General features: G+C 35.4%; 2 protein-coding genes and 1 pseudogene across 3 annotated transcripts; all 3 read left to right on the plus strand.

Moving 5' to 3' along the window:
* The first annotated feature begins 1,561 nt into the window (after positions 1 to 1,561).
* Positions 1,562 to 3,188, plus strand: LOC104725583 (uncharacterized). Its single transcript, XM_010444260.2, has 3 exons — positions 1,562 to 2,386; positions 2,632 to 2,699; positions 2,776 to 3,188. The coding sequence occupies exons 1-3, from the start codon at positions 1,774 to 1,776 to the stop codon at positions 2,938 to 2,940; spliced, it is 846 nt and encodes a 281-aa protein (XP_010442562.1). The 5' UTR covers positions 1,562 to 1,773; the 3' UTR covers positions 2,941 to 3,188.
* A 2,931-nt stretch (positions 3,189 to 6,119) lies between these two features.
* Positions 6,120 to 9,322, plus strand: LOC147935333 (uncharacterized). 2 transcript variants are annotated; one of them, XM_087471265.1, is made up of 11 exons: positions 6,120 to 6,588; positions 6,670 to 6,755; positions 6,932 to 7,040; positions 7,142 to 7,209; positions 7,318 to 7,395; positions 7,938 to 8,002; positions 8,124 to 8,190; positions 8,303 to 8,485; positions 8,655 to 8,711; positions 8,813 to 8,908; positions 9,002 to 9,322. In XM_087471265.1, the coding sequence occupies exons 1-11, from the start codon at positions 6,276 to 6,278 to the stop codon at positions 9,134 to 9,136; spliced, it is 1,257 nt and encodes a 418-aa protein (XP_087327391.1). In that variant the 5' UTR covers positions 6,120 to 6,275; the 3' UTR covers positions 9,137 to 9,322. The 2 variants fall into 2 exon arrangements, with proteins under 2 accessions (XP_087327391.1, XP_087327390.1); XM_087471264.1 differs by having other exon boundaries at positions 6,173 to 6,588; positions 6,929 to 7,040.
* Positions 9,323 to 14,336: 5,014 nt separating this feature from the next.
* On the plus strand, positions 14,337 to 15,470 carry LOC104725586 (F-box/kelch-repeat protein At4g23580 pseudogene; annotated as a pseudogene).
* The last annotated feature ends 3,750 nt before the right edge of the window (positions 15,471 to 19,220 follow it).

Raw genomic sequence — 19,220 nt, forward strand, 5'->3', positions numbered from 1 at the left:
ATAATGTTAAAATACAAATAAATGGAAATAATCCTAATTATGCGCTGCATCAAGTCTCGCCGGCAAAGAAAAGATTCGTCCTCGAATCTTGTATCTTCGATGCATCAGCTCCCTCCGGCCAAGAAAGATTCGCCCTCGAATCTTCAACAACGTTTTCAGCACATTCGATGTTTGCAGATTCATCATCACTCCCATCGTTTGGTTTTGCCCGAATTGCACGGAAACGATCTGACCCGAAATTTGCACGAACCCAGTATAATCCGAAATTTGTACAAACCCGGTCTGACCCGAAACTTGAACCAAACCAGTCTGACCCGGAATTTGCACGGATCTCTTCTTTAACAACTTCTGTCTCAAACCCTAAATTTGCACAGAGCCGATTTTTGAAACCAGCTTGTGGAAAAACAAAATCCATAACTATAACATCCTCTTCATAGATGTCATAGATGGGATCACCATAGATCTCATGGTTTTCTTCCTGTTCAAAAAACAAACTTTCGCTAATCAACATGATCACCAGAATCGTTCTTCAATTGAGAAATTAAAGAGACAAAGCTCTGATACCAACTGACGTAGCGGAAGCTAAGATAATACAAAGATCTTATTTAGTCTAAGAATACCTAAGATCAATGTCTTCCTGAAATCGTTGAGATCTCTTTGGATCTATTCGAAAACAAGGGTTTGTGAATACTCTTCACACAAAAGCTAAAAACTCTTAATTTTATTAATTAAATCAACTCCCTCATACAATAGGCCTGAATAGGCTATTTATAATAAAACCAGAAAACCCTAATAAATCTATGTAATATTCTAGAAACCTCTAAAGGTAAATCATATAATTAATAATAATGTTAAAATACAAATAAATGGAAATAATCATAATTATGCGCTGCATCATGTCTCGCCGGCAAAGAAAAGATTCGTCCTCGAATCTTGTATCTTCGCTGCATCAGTTGTTTATGGGACGTAGTCTCGTTTGTTTGATGTTTGTGTGTCTTTTACACGTGATTGATTGCTTGTCTTAGGTTTAGACTTTGTGATGGTCTAAGCATGTTTGTGTATGAAGACTTCGTGAGCCCTAAGGCTTGCCCTTGCTGAGTAATCCTAGATTGCTCACCCCTCTCTTTCTCTTGCACGTAACCATGAGGAGTAGTTGATAGAGTTGGTGTTGGTGTTAGGAGCTGGAGATTATCCTTTTATTTCCCATTGTTGGATTTATCGAACTGGTTGTTAGTTTCGGTTTAACGTTTAAAGGATGGTTTGAAAGACGTTTAAATTGATTTAATGGATTTTTTGGTTATTTTCGGTTAAGTATGGTTTACTTGTGGTATAAGTTAACCTGTGACATGCCATGAAAATTGGGTGTTACAGTTTGTTTGTGGGGTGGTTTTATATTGACCAAACAAAAAGAATCTTACAGATATTGATGTTAAGACTAAACTGTAAGTCAAAAATGACAATAGGAATGAAGATGTTACTTAGAAACCAACTCCTGTATTTGCCAAAATATCACTATTTACCAAAATTAGCAAATAAATTGCAACTAACCAATCAACCCATCACATAATCTCAACCCTATAACCTCACCTTCTCTCCCTTCTTCTTCTCGGATTCCTAAATATTATCTTTCACTCATCGTCCTCCCAATTTATTGGCTCTCTCTTCTCTCCTCTCCTTTGCCTATTTTCTAACATCTTCTCCCGCCACCCACCCCCTGCCGTATGATCTTTCTGGTGGCGGCGATTACACCATCAATTTGTTAGTTTTATTAATATGGGTTGCGGTGGCTCGAGGCTTGGAGGTGTGGCGGCTGTCAGGGCCGGAGAAGGAGGCGTTGTGCCACTTCCGGCGGGAATACGTCCACTTCTAAGGCGAAGGTTAGAGGAGATGAAGAAAAGGAGCCATGCAAGCGTCTTGAAAGGGAGCCAGACACAGTCTAAGAAGGAGCTTCTTCGTCACGGCTCTTCTGATGACGGAGAAGACACTGACGGCAGTCTGAAGTCGTCGGCTAAGGTGGCTCCGGCACCTGATCATCACGTGGAAGAGAAGAAAGAGGTTATTTTAGAGAAGGTTCCGTCGAGAGATGATGTCAAAGAGGTGAATGAGGAAGAAGTGGTTGTTAAGAAACAAGAAGATGAAAAACATCATCAAGATGTTGCGAAGAAACAAGAGGAGGATAATAAAGAGGTTGTGAAGAAACAAGAAGAGGATATTCATCATGAGGATGTGACCATCAATGTTAAGAAGGAAGGAGATGATGGCAAGAATCATGATGAAGACGAAAGGAGTATCATGAGCAACTTTGATGAAAGAATGATAGGTCCTGGATCTCCAAGCTTTAGGGTTTATTGCATCGATGTTCCTTCTTCTGATGATGATGATGAAGGTAAATCATACGTCCTTATAATGACACACACATATATATATACAAGTATACGTACCAAATAGAAAGGTCAAGAATAATAAATATCCGTATGTATATGATTGCTAGGAATGCTAGTTTTATTTTTATCAAAACTATATTTTACCATGTAGTACTTTCACCTTTCTATGTATTTCTATGGTTGCCGATGCATCTTAAGGTTCGCAGTTGGGCTTATAATTGGAAAATTTATCTATTCACTAATGCAGAAAAAGATGGAGAAGACACAAGAAAATCGATGGAAATCGAAAGTAGTGTCATGACAGAGATAAAAGAGGTGGCTCACATTTGATTCACATTATTGATTTGATTTATGTGAGGCTCGATAATAATGATATGTTTTGTATTTTTAGGACGGAAGCATCGTCAAAAAGGAGAAAAGGGAAAGGAGAGGGAAGAGGTTTGGAATCGGATTGCCGAAGAAGTATTTAGCCAATGTGACTGCACCGTGCTATGCTGGTGGAGGATGCATGGGGAACACTCATTCTCGTTTGGTGCAAGAGAAACCGAGACAGTGATATCGATAAAAATTATATGTCGTTTGCCATCTGCCTTTATTTGTTGAAGTAAGAACGGTGAGGTGCACGTACACGTACGTGACTGTGAGTAATCAAAACCACCCAACCACGGATACGAATTTAGACCTTTGATTTATTTCAACTTTTTAAGAGACCTTGTTTCAGTATTTGTACACCTCTTCTTCATATTTGCTTTCTTTGATCAGGGTAAGTTAGTGTTTGAAGAATTTACTTTTTCCATGTGGAAAGATGTAAGTAATTTAATTTGTGCAATTAAAAAAGTGTTGTTTAAATATGAAACTTCTTGTTTAACAAAAAAATATTCAGATTACCCACTGGAAAGAAAATTAGAGCAACATAGGAAACTGGCATTATATATATATAGAAGGAAAAACAAACATAGTAAAAGGTGTAAGTAATTGAACTTGTGCAATAAAGAAATGCTCTCTTATAATTGTAATATATATTTTCAACGTAAACATACTTCTAAAATTATCACTAGAATTTAGTATATGATTTTTGTTTTTTGAATAAGAATTGAGTATATGATTTTGTCTGTCTATACATGAACGGTAATAACCTTGCGTGAAGGGGAAAATTTGAGTATAAGGTTGAACAGGGGTGTCAAACCAGACTAACTTGTTTTAATTAGGAGGCTACGATATTAATTTCGTGAGTTTTGGCAAGAACCCATTTTAGATTGTGAGTTTAGAAACATGAATTCTAACTTGTTTTTATTCGAACTTCGGTACTAGAAACATCAACCCTGATTCAATTATAATCTATGATTATTCGGGTTAATTTCATTTAAGACCTTTGTTCGCAGTGCCTATCTATTTTCTGTACTTTTAAAAATTTTTATCAATAAAAGATAAGCTCAAACGAGCCAATTGGGTAAAACATTGTTTATATACAAAATCTGATGCGGAGATATACGTGTTTGACGTGCCAGAAAATCCGTCCTTACATTTGCATTTAGAAAAATAGAAAATAAAAAGAAAGTTGAAAATTTCTCCTAGTTAATCTTGATATCATCCAGGTACGTCGACAAAACTGGCCAATCCGAAGACGAAGACACCATCTTCACCAAGTTTGAACAATCCATTAAAAACGTCACATCTCGAAAGTTATGTCCAATCATGCACCACATTACCCAGATGAACGCTTTAGTTTCAGCATGCAAAGGAAAGAGGATACACTGGAACTTGGTGGCTTCCCTAGTCGGTGATGCATCATGGGACAAACAAAGCCATCCCGCACCTGCAAATGGATCATTTGCTTTCCAAGATGCATCTACAAAGCAGCGATAACCCGCAAAAAACGGCGGGAGATTAACAACGGCCACCCTCTGCCTGGGGCCAAAGATAAAGGGAAAATGAGAGAATCCTCATAAACGCCCTTCACCTGAGCTTGTTGCTATGTCAACGCCTAGGGATGTCAATCGGGCTGGTCCGACCCGCCCCGGCCTGGCCCAAATTATTTCCGAGCCTATATTTGAAAGCCCGAGCCCGACCCTAACATGGCTACAAGGCTTTTCGGGCTTTTCCGGTAAAAAATCAAAAATTTAAACTTATAAGCCTTAAACAGCAATATTTAAAGGTGCAATATAAAACAAATCAGTCAAAATTTTAATAACTCATTTATATTCACTACAACCAACTTAATTTAAAAGAAAGTTTAAAATTAAATAAAATTTTATACTATAATCAAATAAAACAATATATAATTCATATAAAATATCATAGATAAAAAAAATTTAAAAGTATTAAGTAAGGTTATTAATTAAATATGAAAACTAGGATTATAGTTTTAAACTTTATTTACAAGAAATCATTAATCAAATAATGCAATCAAACAAAAAAAGTACAAATATATTTGTTAAAGGATTTTTTGGGCTAGCCTGAGCCCGGTCGGACAAAGCCCAGAAAACGCTATAGCCCAAATGGGCTGAACCAGAAAGTCCTGATTTTGTCTAGACATATATATAGTATATGTCCAAACCCGATATTTTCAGGGCCGGGCTGGGCCAGCCCGCGGGCTTTGGCCCTAATTGACATGCCTATCAACTCCTCACCTTCCGCTACCAGAACAATCTCCTCAGGCCGCTCATCAATATTTTCTGTATACAATTTTAAAGTGTAATCTAATCTAATCTCTATATACTTATTTAAGCAATGTTGTTAAAGTTTAATCCTATTATTATGTAATATATTACAACAAATACCATTGTATTTTAATTAATTTAATAACTAACAAAATAAAAGTTTATATTGGTTAATAAAATAATAAAATAATATTTTTGAATTATTTAACAAATTCATTTATTCTTACAGAAATTTTAGGAAAAAATAGTAAACTATTTAAAATAACTATAAAACTTAATTTTATTTATAAAACTAAGATTAAATGTTTACATTCCTAAATCGTTTAATAACATATATTTGAAAATTAAGATACAACATTGTTTATATTTTAATTATATAAAATATTATATTTAATTTATTAAATATTTTTTCGCAATGCACATCGACGCAGTGACATCTTATTAAAATCTAAGAAATCATAAATGTTGTATTTTATTCAATATAATATATACAATCAAAATAAATAAATAAGTTAAATCAGAATTTCTAAACAAGGTTTTGTTATATTTTCTAGATTTTACCAAATTTATATAATTAACGGATTTAACCATTGTATCATGTACCAAAGATGAATTGAAATCAGAATTTGAAACTAATAAATTAAATGTAAACGATTATAAAATATATAGAATAAATCAAATAAAATTTAAACTATTATTTTATAATTAATAAATTACTGTAAAATATTTCCAATATGGATAACTATCTAGTTATTCATTATTATAAAACAAAATTTTAACTCATTTAATTCAACACATGAAATTAGGATTCGACTCATTTAATTTTTTTTTTTAATTTGGTTTTTAAAGTATAGCTAATTGTAAGAATATATCTAACTTGAATAACTCGACATGATCATTTTTGAACATTTAGAAGAGGTTATTGGTTATATGATTTGAATGGATTTAGAAATCTAAACAAAATTTAATCATATAACATTTGATTTCAAACTCATGAAATTACTAAAATTCAAGAAGACTTTATTAAACAAGAAAAAATAATAAATAACATTAAAAATTCCGAGAAAACAATAACATTAAAATTTTAGTTAAAGACAAATTAAATAACCCGTAAAAGGTTTTTGCTCAATTCCGTCAGATATTTATTTGGGTTTATTTCAATCAATCTCTCAGCTCATTGATTCGTAAATAAGGTTTCCTCCAGATCCAGGGAGGGGATTCAAAAAACAAAATGGAGGAGTCACCGCACTCGAATTTGCTTCCGGAAGTCGATTCTTTACCCGATGGATTCGTGGACGGCGCTACAGAGCCACCACCTCTCAATTCTCCCAAGACCCAGGAAGAAACTTGTATCACAACAACAACGAACCATGAAGCTGTTGCCGTCGAGAAAGCAGAGAAGCCGAGAACTTTCCCCGTTCCCTTGTGTGAAACAGATGGTAATGATGACGACGACGTAGATGACCTAATTCAAGATTCGAGCAAGCTTAGCTTAGAGCATAAAGAAGAAGAAGAAGAAGCTTCTCCTCCTGTTTGTCAAACATGTGAGTAGTAAATGACCTAATTCAAGATTCAAGCAAGCTTTACTTCCATTTGTAACCTGACGTTTGCTTTTGTTGAGTTAGTATCAGAAGGGTCAACTCAAAATCCAACCTTTTCTAAGGAAACAGACTCGACTCAGAGTATGGATTCGCTCAAACCCAAGAAACAAGTTAGTATTTTTATGTGGTCTTTGATGAACTATCACTATCTTTGGGATATATCAACTTTAAAAATGTTGGTAGGATTGATTCTTGTGTGTTAGATGACAAGCAGGCCTTGCTTTGTATGTTCATTTTTGCTTTGTTGAAGATGAATGTATCTGATTTGTGTTGATATTGAAAGCAGGAGACGGTTGAGACTAAGCGTAAGGGTTCAAAGAATATGTTTAAATCAGAGAAAGAGTTTCTTGAATTCATGCTCAAGTATCAGCAAGTACTTTCTGAAAGAGATTCTGGTAAATAGGAAATCAGTAAAGCCAAACCAGTTTTGTGTTACTCTCATTGTTATATGGTTTATAGTCTGTACTCATCTTTTTCTCCTTTTTTTTCACTCTAGCTATTACTGTCCGTGATAAGCTTGAGTCGCTTTGTAGAGAGTTACAACGTCAAAACAAACTGTTGATGGTATGTTCTTTCTTTCTTCTAGTTTGGTGTGCCATATTTTATTGTCTTGTTTTGAGGGACTGACTAAGGTTTTTTGGTATATGTATTGAATGTACCTTTGTTTAACAGGAAGAATGCAAGCGGGTGTCAACTGAGGGACAGAGTTTAAGATCAGATTTATCGACAAAGTTCCAGGATGCAATAAAGGTAGTTTGAACACATTATAATTCGATGTGAATTTCTCCCAGCGTTTTGATATTTACTGAATATTGAAAATTTGAGCCATTTTGCCGTCAGTATTGGCAGTTCTAGAGAGGAACAAGTATTGTGTAAATAGCTTTGTTCTGTGTTGCTATGTAGGCAAATCCTAAAATGCACATCATTCTTGATCCTTGTTCTATTCCCTTAGGAGATTTATCTCCATTAATCTTCTGTGCTATATGCTTCGGAGAGTCATGAAAACCTCTTTTTCTTCTTTGTGAAACACTCTACACTAATATTTGCCCATGTTAGTATCGAAATCGTACAGACCTATTTAGTCCTTTGAAATGATTGGAACTCACTTTATATATAGTAGAAAATCGTACATATTCGTTTCAAGTTATATAGATTGATAGAAATAAGTTTGATAAATTGCTTGTAGGCTTTTGCAACATCCAAAGCTTACGAAAACGAAGGCAGAATATTCTACTTAATTAATTATTTTTTACTCTCTACCATACGGAATACTGATCCTCTTTGGTTAATAGGATGTGAGCATTAAGTTGGACGAGCAAAAGGATGAAAGCCTCGCACAACTAAAAGAAAATGAGATGTAAGCAGAACGAACTCAATCATAACGTTTTCACTTGTAAAATAGGAAACTTCTAGTATAATTTGGTAACATATTATAAAGGTCTTTTCTAATTACAGTGAATTTGTTTCTTAATCTCCAGGTTGAGGACGAAGTTGAAGCACCTGGCTGATCAATATACACTTTCAGAACAACAACATGAGCAAAGAGTAATTTACATATTCGTTTTTCCAACTATATATGAAGCATCATTTAGCCAAAATAAAATAATTGGCTTAACTGTGATGTATACTTGACAACATCACATTTTCGAATGAGCAGTTGAAGCAGAAGACACTTGAGCTACAGATCTCTGCTTTAAAAATTAAACAGCATGAGGAGAAACTCATCCATGAACAGTCTCAGATGAAAGTTTATGCAGACCAAGTTTCTCAGCTTTTATCTACTGAGAAAAATTTGCGGTTGCAGCTAACTGCTGATGGAGATAAATTCCAGCAGTTCCAGGTCTGCTCTCTTCCCCTTTTACACTTCCTAAATAAGTCTTTATCGTCTTCTCGATTCAGTACGATCACCGATAGTTATATTGCTCGATTTGGGTGTGATGCAATTCTCTTTTAATATTGTCGATATTTATATGAAGAGAATGTAAAGTGAAAGACTTTTGGTTATGCAGGATGCGTTGGTGAAGAGCAACGAGGTGTTTGAAACATTCAAACAAGAAATTGATAAGGTAACACCATTGTCCTGTCTTCATTGTTCTTTGAAAGACCAAACGTTTTATTACTGAGATCTTATTAAACTTGATCCTGTGTCTATTGGTGTTTTGCGTAGATGTCAAAAGCAATCAAAGAACTTAGGAAAGAAAACGCATTCTTGAAGAGCAAAAGTGAGAAGTCTGATATCACTCTCATTGAACTCGTTGAAGAGGTAAAAAAACAAACGAAACCGTCTGTTTTTTTCATTGTAAATTTTGGTTATGAAATCAGTAAAAATCACGGTTTTTTGGTTGACATTGAACAGCGTGAAAGATTGAAGAAACTGTTGGAGAAGACTAAGAAACAGAAAGATAAACTTGAGTCGCTATGCAGATCCCTTCAAGCTGAAAGAAAACAGAAGGAAACTAACAGTGCCGATTCTGCTGCAGTTCAACCATGAAGCAGAGAAAGACTATGAATTAAGTTTTTTTGCTTGTTTGCTTTGTCAGAGTTGAACTAATTAGCACTTCAGTTTATTATTTTTATTTATTAAAAAACTGCATTAGACACCAAATTCACTTGACAATGTCATATAACATCAAATGATTCTGCCCTTGGCGAGCAAAGTCTATTTTATTTCACAAAACTCAAATTGATAATACTTAAATTAATTATGAACATATTATATAAACAAAAAAAACTTAAATTTACTTTCTCAAGCAGTTAAGCTTTGTGTTTATTATAATATATATATATATACTAGATTATAATCCATGTAATTTATTGTCCATGTAAAAAAAACTAAAGAATAGAAAATAATATTAGATAATATGTAAAAAATATAATTTAATTATTTTGATTTTTTTTAGTTATTAATTAATTAATTAGTTTCAATCACTGTTAGATAAGAATGGTGTGGAGTGCTATGAAGAGGGATCAAAAGGCAACATTGTTGCGGGAGTACTTCTCTGATTTGTTTCAGTCTTCAAATCCGGTTGGAGCTGATGAGCTTCTAGAAGGAATGGAGCCAAGAGTAACAGAGGTTATGAATGCGCAACTAACTGCTCCAGTCTCGCCCCAGGAAATCAAACAAGCAGCTTTTAATATTAAAGGGGATAGTGCCCCTGGTGCAGATGGGTGGACTGGTGCTTTCTTCAGACGGTACTGGTCGGTGGTTGGCTCAGATATCATTGCAGAGGTTCAGGGGTTTTTCACTTCAGGAGTTATGCCACAAGAGTGGAATCATACACAACTCTGTCTCATACCTAAAAAGCCAAATGCCAACCAAATGTCTGATATGCGACCTATAAGTTTGTGCTCGGTTTTGTACAAGATTGTCTCAAAGGTTTTATGCACTCGCTTGAAACGATGCTTACCAGCTTTGGTGTCGGAAACCCAAGGTGCTTTTGTAGCTGGAAGATTGATATCAGACAACATTTTGATAGCCCATGAAATTGTGCATGCCCTAAAGACCAATGTGAAGTTTGAAGAGAGCTTCATAGCGGTGAAGACAGACATGTCAAAGGCGTATGACAGAGTAGAATGGGATTTTCTGGAGAATCTCTTCATCAAGATGGGTTTTGACACACAGTGGGATACAATGGGTAATGGTATGTGTGAGATCAGTCACATTCTCGGTTCTAGTCAATGGCTGTGATTTTGGTCTAATCAAGCCATGGCGTGGGATTCGCCAAGGAGATCCATTGTCCCCTTTTCTTTTCATTATATGTGTGGAGGCTTTGGTGTATGCTTTGCGGAGAAGCCAACAACAGGAACATATCACATGCTTCAGTTTTAATGTATCATGCCCAACGGTCCAGCACTTACTATTCGCTGATGAAATTTTGTTCATTTGCCGAGCAACTAAAGAGGAATGTGAGGAGCTTATACTCTTTCTACATAGTTATGGGAAAGCTTCTAGCCAAGTGATCAACTTTACAAAGTCAGCTGTTACATTTGGGAAGAAGGTAAGTGATGAGACTAAGGAAATGGTGAAACAAACACTCAACATCTATGAAGAGGGTGGCACCGGGACTTATCTGGGACTGCCAGAATGTTTCAGTGGCTCTAAACAGACGCTTTTGGGCTTCATTGGTGATAAGTTACAAAATAGACTCCAAGGTTGGTTTGCAAAGTCTCTCTCACTGGGTGGGAAGGAAGTACTTCTGAAGGTTGTGGCATTGGCATTACCGGTGTATGCTATGTCTTGCTTCCGCTTGAGTAAGAACCTGTGTAGGAAGTTAACAAGTGCTATGTGTGAGTTTTGGTGGAGCAATTGCCAGGGGAAGCGTAAAATTGCTTGGGTGGCATGGAAACATCTGTGCAAATCGAAGTCAGAAGGAGGTTTGGGGTTCAAGGATCTGGGGATTTTAATCAGGCCTTATTGGCTAAGCAGGCATGGCGTATACTCAATAATCCGGACTCCTTGATTGCGAGGTTCTACAAGAGCAGATATTTCCAGAAGACGTCTATCCTTGATTGTGGGACTGGCTCGAGACCTTCTTACTCATGGATAAGTATTCTCCATGGGCGTGAACTGTTGAAATCTGGTCTGATGAAATCGATTGGTGATGGTCGTGATACCTTGGTGTGGAGGGATAAATGGCTTTTGGATAAGCCCCCTAGAGCACCATTCTGTTCTCAGATATTTTTTTAGGTTAACTTGAAAATGGCTGAGCTTAGGGAGCCAGGTTCTACTAGATGGGACAGGGGGAAAAAAATTCTCTTTATTTCCACCGGATGATGCGAAGCGGATATTGTCAATGAGTTTAAAGGAGGGACATGAAGATCGGTTTATTTGGCCATACACTAAGTCGGGATAATACTCGGTTAAAAGTGGGTACTGGATGGTGCAAGCTTTGTCTACGCTTTACGAACCTCGTAATGAAGTTAAGATTAAGCAAAATGAGCTGAAGGCTAAAGTATGGGAGGTGAAAACAGTCCCCAAGATTAAAAACTTTTCTTTGGCGTATGCTATCTGGTGCTTTAGCGGTCTCTAAACGTTTGGCGGTTTAAGAGGTTGTGGTGGTGATGTTACTTGTTTGAGATGCGGTTTCATAGGCTGAAACTATCTGTCATCTTTTGTTTCTTTGTCCTGTGGCAAGGCAGGCGCTTGCATTGGCTAATATCCCGCACCCAATTGGAGGTTACTCTGAAATGGATGTGTATAAGAATTGGGATCATTTGTTAACGGTAATGCAGAATGCGGAGATACCCAGTTTGGTGCGATCTGCTGTACCATGGGTGTTATGGGGAATTTGGAAACATCGAAATGCCGTCTTGTTTCAGGGGAAAAAACGGAGATATATGAGACTTAGTTCTCAAAGCGCAAGAAGCCTCCGTTGAATGGCAGGCTGTACAGTTGTTGTCGGCAAATACTTTCCTCCATGGTCACACGAAGTCAGGTCCCCTAGAGAGAAAATGGTGCAAACCGTTGGTTGGCTTTGTTAAATGCAATATTGGATCATCGTGGTATAATAATTCTAGAGTGTCTGGTGGATCATGGATTGTGCGGGATGAGAGTGGACAGGTACTATATCATGCGAGATCTGCACTTTCGGCATCTGCATCACGCTTTGTAGTGGCGCTACATTGTTTCCTTTGGACGATTGAAGCTCTTGTTATACTCCAGCTTGATAAAGTGGAGTTTGCTTTGGATAATAGGATGGTCATTGAAGCAGTTAACAACCTACTGCTTGGCCGCGATTTAGTATCCTCCTGAGCATTATACATGAGAACCTATCCAACTTTACATCATGGAAAGCTACGGCAGTTGCAAGCTCAGCAAACTCTGTTGCCTTGGCAATCGCGAGGAGTGTGACGAGAGATGGTAGACTTCAGTCTTATCTTTCACTTGGAGGGCCTTCTTGGCTTCATAATCAAGTGAGGGATGAGGCGGCTTAGTTGTGTTTTGTTATTTTCTTTCCTCTTGGTTTTGCTTTTTCTTTCATTGTTCAGACATTTTCGAAAGTTCTATCAGACGACAAAAAAAAAATAGTTTTCAATCAAACATTCTTATTTCCTCTCAAATGATTAGGTTTTTTTTTAAATTCTTATGAGATTATATTGAATATGAAAAAAACTATAATATCCAATAGCTCAAAAATTTAATAATAGATTGTTCCTAGATTATAATCTTTGTGATATGCATGTTGATTGATACATGTTTTTTTTTTTTACAGAGTTAGCGGTTTTTTACTATAATGATATGTAAATAATATTTAAAAATTTAATCACACCAACCATAAATTTAAGCATACAGAGTTAGGATTTGAAACCTAAAAAATATGTTAAAAATTCACTTACAAAAATAAATATAAACAAATTTATTGAAGAAAAGTCGGAATATAGTTTAAAAATAATGTCGTGGCAAAAAATTTATTTTTATACCACATATGACTTATGTTGATATAAACCATCCAAAAATTTTAGCTACACTTTTTCAATTTTATTAAAAGGAGGAATTTCATATACTAATTTTCAAAACTATCCTCTTTCTAAGAATTTACTGAAAATGCTACTAAAAATCTGTTCTTTATTCAAATATGTGTGTGAGCTAACAAAAATATACACAAATGTTTTTTGAGCTATTGACCATTCATTTGCTTATAGAATCTTTGAATTTTTAATAAATTTTGAGAAACAAAAAAGTTATTTCATAATCTCAAGTAGGTAAAAAAAGAATAAGAAAATCAAAATACACAAAATAATATACATTATATTATATATATATATATAAATTGAATAAAAAGCAAATAATTTAAAACTTATACTTTGATATTATAACAATGATTTTTATTTTCATATGTATATTTAGTACATAATTGTTGCAAGATGGAATGTAGTATATGTTATCTAGTTTTCTTTCATAATTATTAAAATATGTATAATGATAAACAAAGTTAAAAATTAAATCTACACTTATCTTAACAAAAAAAATCAATTGTCACAATCATGTTAATGGCTAACTTTCAAAACCAAATTTTATATTATAGGATTACATAAATACCAAAAAATCCAATGGAATTACATTGATAATTTAATAAATTAGAAATTACTTTTATTTTTTAAAAATATATATAAATAAGTAATTTTGTTACTTATCTATAGAATTCCTTTTTTATAATAGGTTTAGAACTTTTACTTTTTTTACTTTTAATTTTTTTTTTTATAAATTTAGAATTGACATGTGTCGACATCTTATCAATACAATTGACATAATAAATTAGAAATTACTTTTCATTTTTTAAAAATATATATAAATAAGTATTTTTGTTATTTATGTATAGAATTTTTTTTTATAATAGGTTTAGAACTTTTACTTTTTTTACTTTTAAATATTTTTATAAATTAAGAAATGACACATGTCGACATCTTATCAATACAATTGACATTTGTCACGATCTTGTTAATGAGTATCTTTAAAACTAAGCTTTATAAGATATCTTTGAAATTAAGATTTTTATATATATGTATATATGTATATCTTATATATTATTATAGATATATTACTTAAAAGGGATTTCTAATTGAATTAGGTCTAACAAGAATTACATAATACACATGAGATTAGGAATAATAATTCCCTATATAACGATGTTCTTGGTGGAGACATAAAAAAAGCAACCGCAAGGCAGAAAAATATAGTTTATTTTTTTTTTAAAAGGCGACCACCAACAATTATGATGCTTCCAGATGATCTGATATTAAACTGTTTAGCCCGCGTCTCAAGATTACACTACCCAACCCTTTCCTTAGTTTCCAAGAAGTTTCGTTCTTTCGTTACTTCAACGGAGCTTTACCAGACCCGAGCTCTTTTAAACCGCACCGAGAATTGTCTCTACGTATGCTTACAAAGCTGTGACGACTCTAAACACACTACGTTGGTTTACTCTTTGTCGGAGACCAAATAGCTCCAAAAAAATATTGGTGCCGATCTTTGTTGATTCTATTTCTCCCTCTACATTTAGGTCGGATGTTGCAATGATTGGTTCTGATATGTACGTCATTGGCGGATTAATACATCAGAATGTATCCTCTAACGTCAAGGTCATTGATTGTCGTTCTCACACATTGCGTGAGGCACCAAGCATGCAGGTGACACGTGTGTTCCCATCTGCTTGTGTCGTTGATGAAAAAATGTATGTAATTGGAGGCCGCGAAAATCTCGATTCCACAAATTGGATAGAAGTTTTTGATACGAAGACCCAAACTTGGGAGTTTTTACGAATCCCTAGCGAGAAGTTATGCAAAAGCTTTAAGTACGATAGTGTTGGGTATGAAGGAACTATCTATGTGGGGTCCAAGGGAAAGCTAGGGACTTGTAAGCTGAATAAAGGTAGATGGAGAACGGTAGACTTAGCAATGGATACTGGATGGACTCTCGCATCATCTTATTGTGTGATAGAGAATGTGTTCTACCGTTACAATAACATGATGATCGATTGGTATGATCACAAAGAAAAGTTATGGACAACTTTGAAGGGTTTGGAAAACTTGCCTACTTATCCTCGTATGCGTAATGGTAAACTGGTGGATTATGGAGGGAAAATGGTGGTTTTGTGGGAAGAGTATGGGTATGATATTGATAAGAACCACAAAGATGAAACAATATGGTGTGCGGAAATTGCGATTGAAAGACGCCAAAACGGAGAGATTTGGGGGACGATAAGCTGGTTTGACGTTGTCTTTACAACCAATGAGCCATACAGTTTAGTACATGCTCTTGCTACTAGTTCCATTTGATGAATATGAAGTCATGATTGTTGTTGGTTCAGTTTTAAACGAGAAGAAAATTTCAATCTGTAGGGTTTTTTTGTGCATTAATTATATCTAATAAATAATGTTGGAAAAGAAAAAAAAAATGTTTGGTTGTGTATTGTTTTTTTTGTGCATTGATTATATTCACACAACAGTATATGCATGTTTGATTCTACAAAACAAAACAAAAAAAAAATCGTTTTTCTTACATTTATGCGTGACTGCTTCAACCTAAAAAAAAAATCCAGTCAAATTGTAAAGAAACCGTTAATAGAGAAATTTTTTTTGTTAAACACTGAGTAAAGAAGAGAGCCATATAAGGAAGAAAATTATACATCGGCTGTGGATGCAGAGCATTTCTTCAGCCACTTATCTTTATCCATGGAAACATATATTTTAGATGAAAAGAGAAGAGGGACAGCTAGGTTGTGGAGAGACAAAAACCCTAGACAACAAATCGATAAGCACACCTTTTTTGGTTATTAATTTAAGTTCTCCTTGATCATATATAGTTTAGTTTTTTTATATTTGCAAAAAAAAAAAAAAAAAAAAAAAAAAAAACTGTTTTGCGAGATTATCATAGCTAAAACATGAACATCAAAGCAGTGGATCTTGCCATCATTCACCACAAAATGGAAGAGTCTTTGTTCAGGGACACGGAACAGAGGGAAGAGGGAGCTAGTTCTAGCGGGTAACCACCCAAGAAGTTAATTAGTTCTATGGAGAGTTCTTGGGGTCAGCCAAAGCAGTTCGACTGCTTCACTTTGGCCCTTTTTAGCTAACCCACATGATAAAATGGTCCCTCTTCAGTCTTCAAAGCTAAAGAGATGTGTTAACACACACAACAAACACACGTTTCTTTTGGTAAATTAAGTCTATCCTTCATATTTGCTAATCGATGATGTTTAAATACACAAGAAGAGAAAGAAACTAACCCACTAAATCTACAGTTAAGATACGTGACTAAGTGGAGATACAATCCCACTAAATTTAGGATAAACAAAGACAAGATAATCTCAACTCTATCTTCGACCTAGATAATGTCGGTTTACTCCAGTTAACCGGTTATGTTCTCATCACCACACCCATCCCTGAGTTACTTTGAAGAGCAAGTTAGCGGAGCCGAGTTTCACTCGCAGAACATGGAGCGCGTCGTCAACTTCTCGGATGGCTGTGCGTGTTCATGCATGCGTGTCAAATTGTTGGGTTTCCTGTTCGACAAGGATTCCAAGCTTAGCCATCAAGAGGAAAAAAATATCAAATCCAGAGTCTTACTTGTAATCCGGCTTCTTTCTATTTTCAGAGTCCTTTTAGTGAATGATAATATGTTCGTCTCCTTTTTTGTAAAATTTTGTTCTGAGGCCTTAATGATTCCCTTACAAGATTAGTTGATTTAGACATGCGACAAGGTATACGACCACCAGTTCTGAGGCCGAGTTCGTTGCGTACCTAGTGATCCTCCACCAGTAGAAGGAGAATGGCGTGCTTACGTTTCACATCATCAATTCATCATGAATCCGAAGGCCCTTACGATCATTTTCATTCTTCCCAAGTCTCGAAGGTTTCCGTTAAAAGCCATTTTGATCACTTGGGTTGGTTTGAGAGATGAAAGATTGAACCTTGCCTCGTTAGAGCCTTCCGGACTTAGACCTTTGGATAGTGATCTCATCAAGCTTTCCCTAAAGACTTCCTCTCACGTAGAAAATGATGAGTTTTCTAAGACCTGGAGCTTAGCTTATTATTCAGGATCATTAGATACATCATACATAAAGGCTTTCGCCATAGATTCTCATGAGAAACAAGGACCCGAATTTGATTTTAAGTTTTACTTCAAGATTTTCTCAACCTTACATTGACTTGTAAGAACGAACAAGAGTTCAATCGTGAACTGAGAAGCTCTTTAAAACATAGACTAGAGTGTGATAGAGCGAGAACAACTAATATAAAAGGTAAATGAGAATTCTAGATATTGAGCAGAAGAGTATTGAGGCGGATCGGATGCGGTGACGAGTTGGTTGGCCAAGAAGGTTGTTGTTGCTGCCATAAGCACGGGGATCGGAGTGAGTGAGGAGGATCCCTGCTTTGATTGTAGTAGTGGCTGTAACATAGATATATTTGTAATTAGTTAGCCATATATAGGCTAAACCATTGTGTACAAGCCTATATATGTTGTAAATCATTTCTCATCATAATAAATTATTAATAATACAAGTGAGGCTTACCATATAGTATCCAAAGACCTAAAAACCTAACAATTTTTTTTTTTTTTTCTCCGCCACCTCTTCTCGCTTCTCGCTGACTTCTTCTTTCTCTTCCCCTTCAAACCTTGTTGCTCACGTTTCTCTGTTTCCCCTTTTCTTCTTTCAGCCATGTCTACATCACAAAGTTAGATCGTTGCTACCTTTGATTTAACTGCGTCAACATGTCAAACGTGACCAAGCTTACTGCCTCAAATTTCTTGATGTGAAGTACGGTCAAGTCCATGCCTTGTTAGATGGATACGACCTAGTCAGGTTATCTTGATGGCTCTGTTACTCCCCCTGTTGCTAGTGAGGAGGATTTGAGGTGATGAAGGATTGTCAGTCATTGTGGGGGACGAAAATAGAGTGACGTTTGGTTTTGAGCCGAGGTTCTTCATCCATAAGCATGGAAATCTGCGATTGAGCAAGATGCATGACTAATGCACGATCTGAAACAGGGGAATCGACATTATGTTGGAAATCAATCTTTGATTAATACACAACAAATTGGTGAAATCAGAGTGTTTGGAAGAAGAAGAATCAAGGAAAAGCATCGATGTGTTTGAGGAGAAGAAGAGGAGAAGTCGTGAATGGAAGAAAAAAGCGTGTAGGAGGTTTTTGCGCTTGTTAAGTTATTTAAGCCCATATGATAATGGGTTGTTGTTAGTTTACAAACTATAGGTTAAAGTGTTAACCTAAGTATAAATTATGTGATGTAAGGTGTATAATGAAGTTATCAAGCTTTAAGACAAGAGATAAGAAAGGCTACGGCAAAATAACAAAGAACACATTGGCGATATTTCAGCTTGTGCATAGCACTCTGTTTGTTTTCAGAACAGAACTTGGGAAGAGATTAGGAGACAATGCCCATTTGTTAATGTTGTATTGGGAGATAGTGCCCATTTGTTATATGTTGACTGTATTGTCTCTCAACATTCCAGAATATCTCACGCTTTCTATTCGCGTGTTCCTTTCTCTTTTGATTTCTTGTCTCTTTAGGAAGTCGTGGGAAATTTTCTAAATAATAGACGGACGACAAAAGTTGTTGGATGGTGCATTATCTGTCACATTTGACTATTAAAACAATTGTTTGAAACTACGAAATTATTCACTTGAGTTGGAAATAAAATATTCACTTCAACTAGAATCAATAAAGAACAAAATACTACTATAGTCGTGAATACAGAAGGTTAAACTGGTATTCACTTGACATATAAGAGTATTCACTTGAGAGATCAGACCTAATTACAAAAGGTCAAACTTCGAAATATAATATCTCCATGAGATCTCAGACATGGGGAGAGTAGAGACAGACACCAACAATTAAATAAGGATATCCAAAGGATATTAGAGACATATCTTATATTTACCAAAACAAAGAAAAATACAACCAATTTACCTTGAACTGCTGCACCCCTTAATTGATTATACATTGATGCCGAGCAAGCTTGCCATAGTCACCATCATTTCCAAAAATATCGGCCATTCGACTCTTGAAGTTCCAGAATTCTCTTCTCTCTTCACCGCAGACTTCAACACCATGTC

Source organism: Camelina sativa, chromosome 11, assembly GCF_030686135.1.
Source record: "Camelina sativa cultivar CO46 ecotype springtype chromosome 11, ASM3068613v1".
Taxonomy (NCBI): Eukaryota; Viridiplantae; Streptophyta; class Magnoliopsida; order Brassicales; family Brassicaceae; genus Camelina; species Camelina sativa.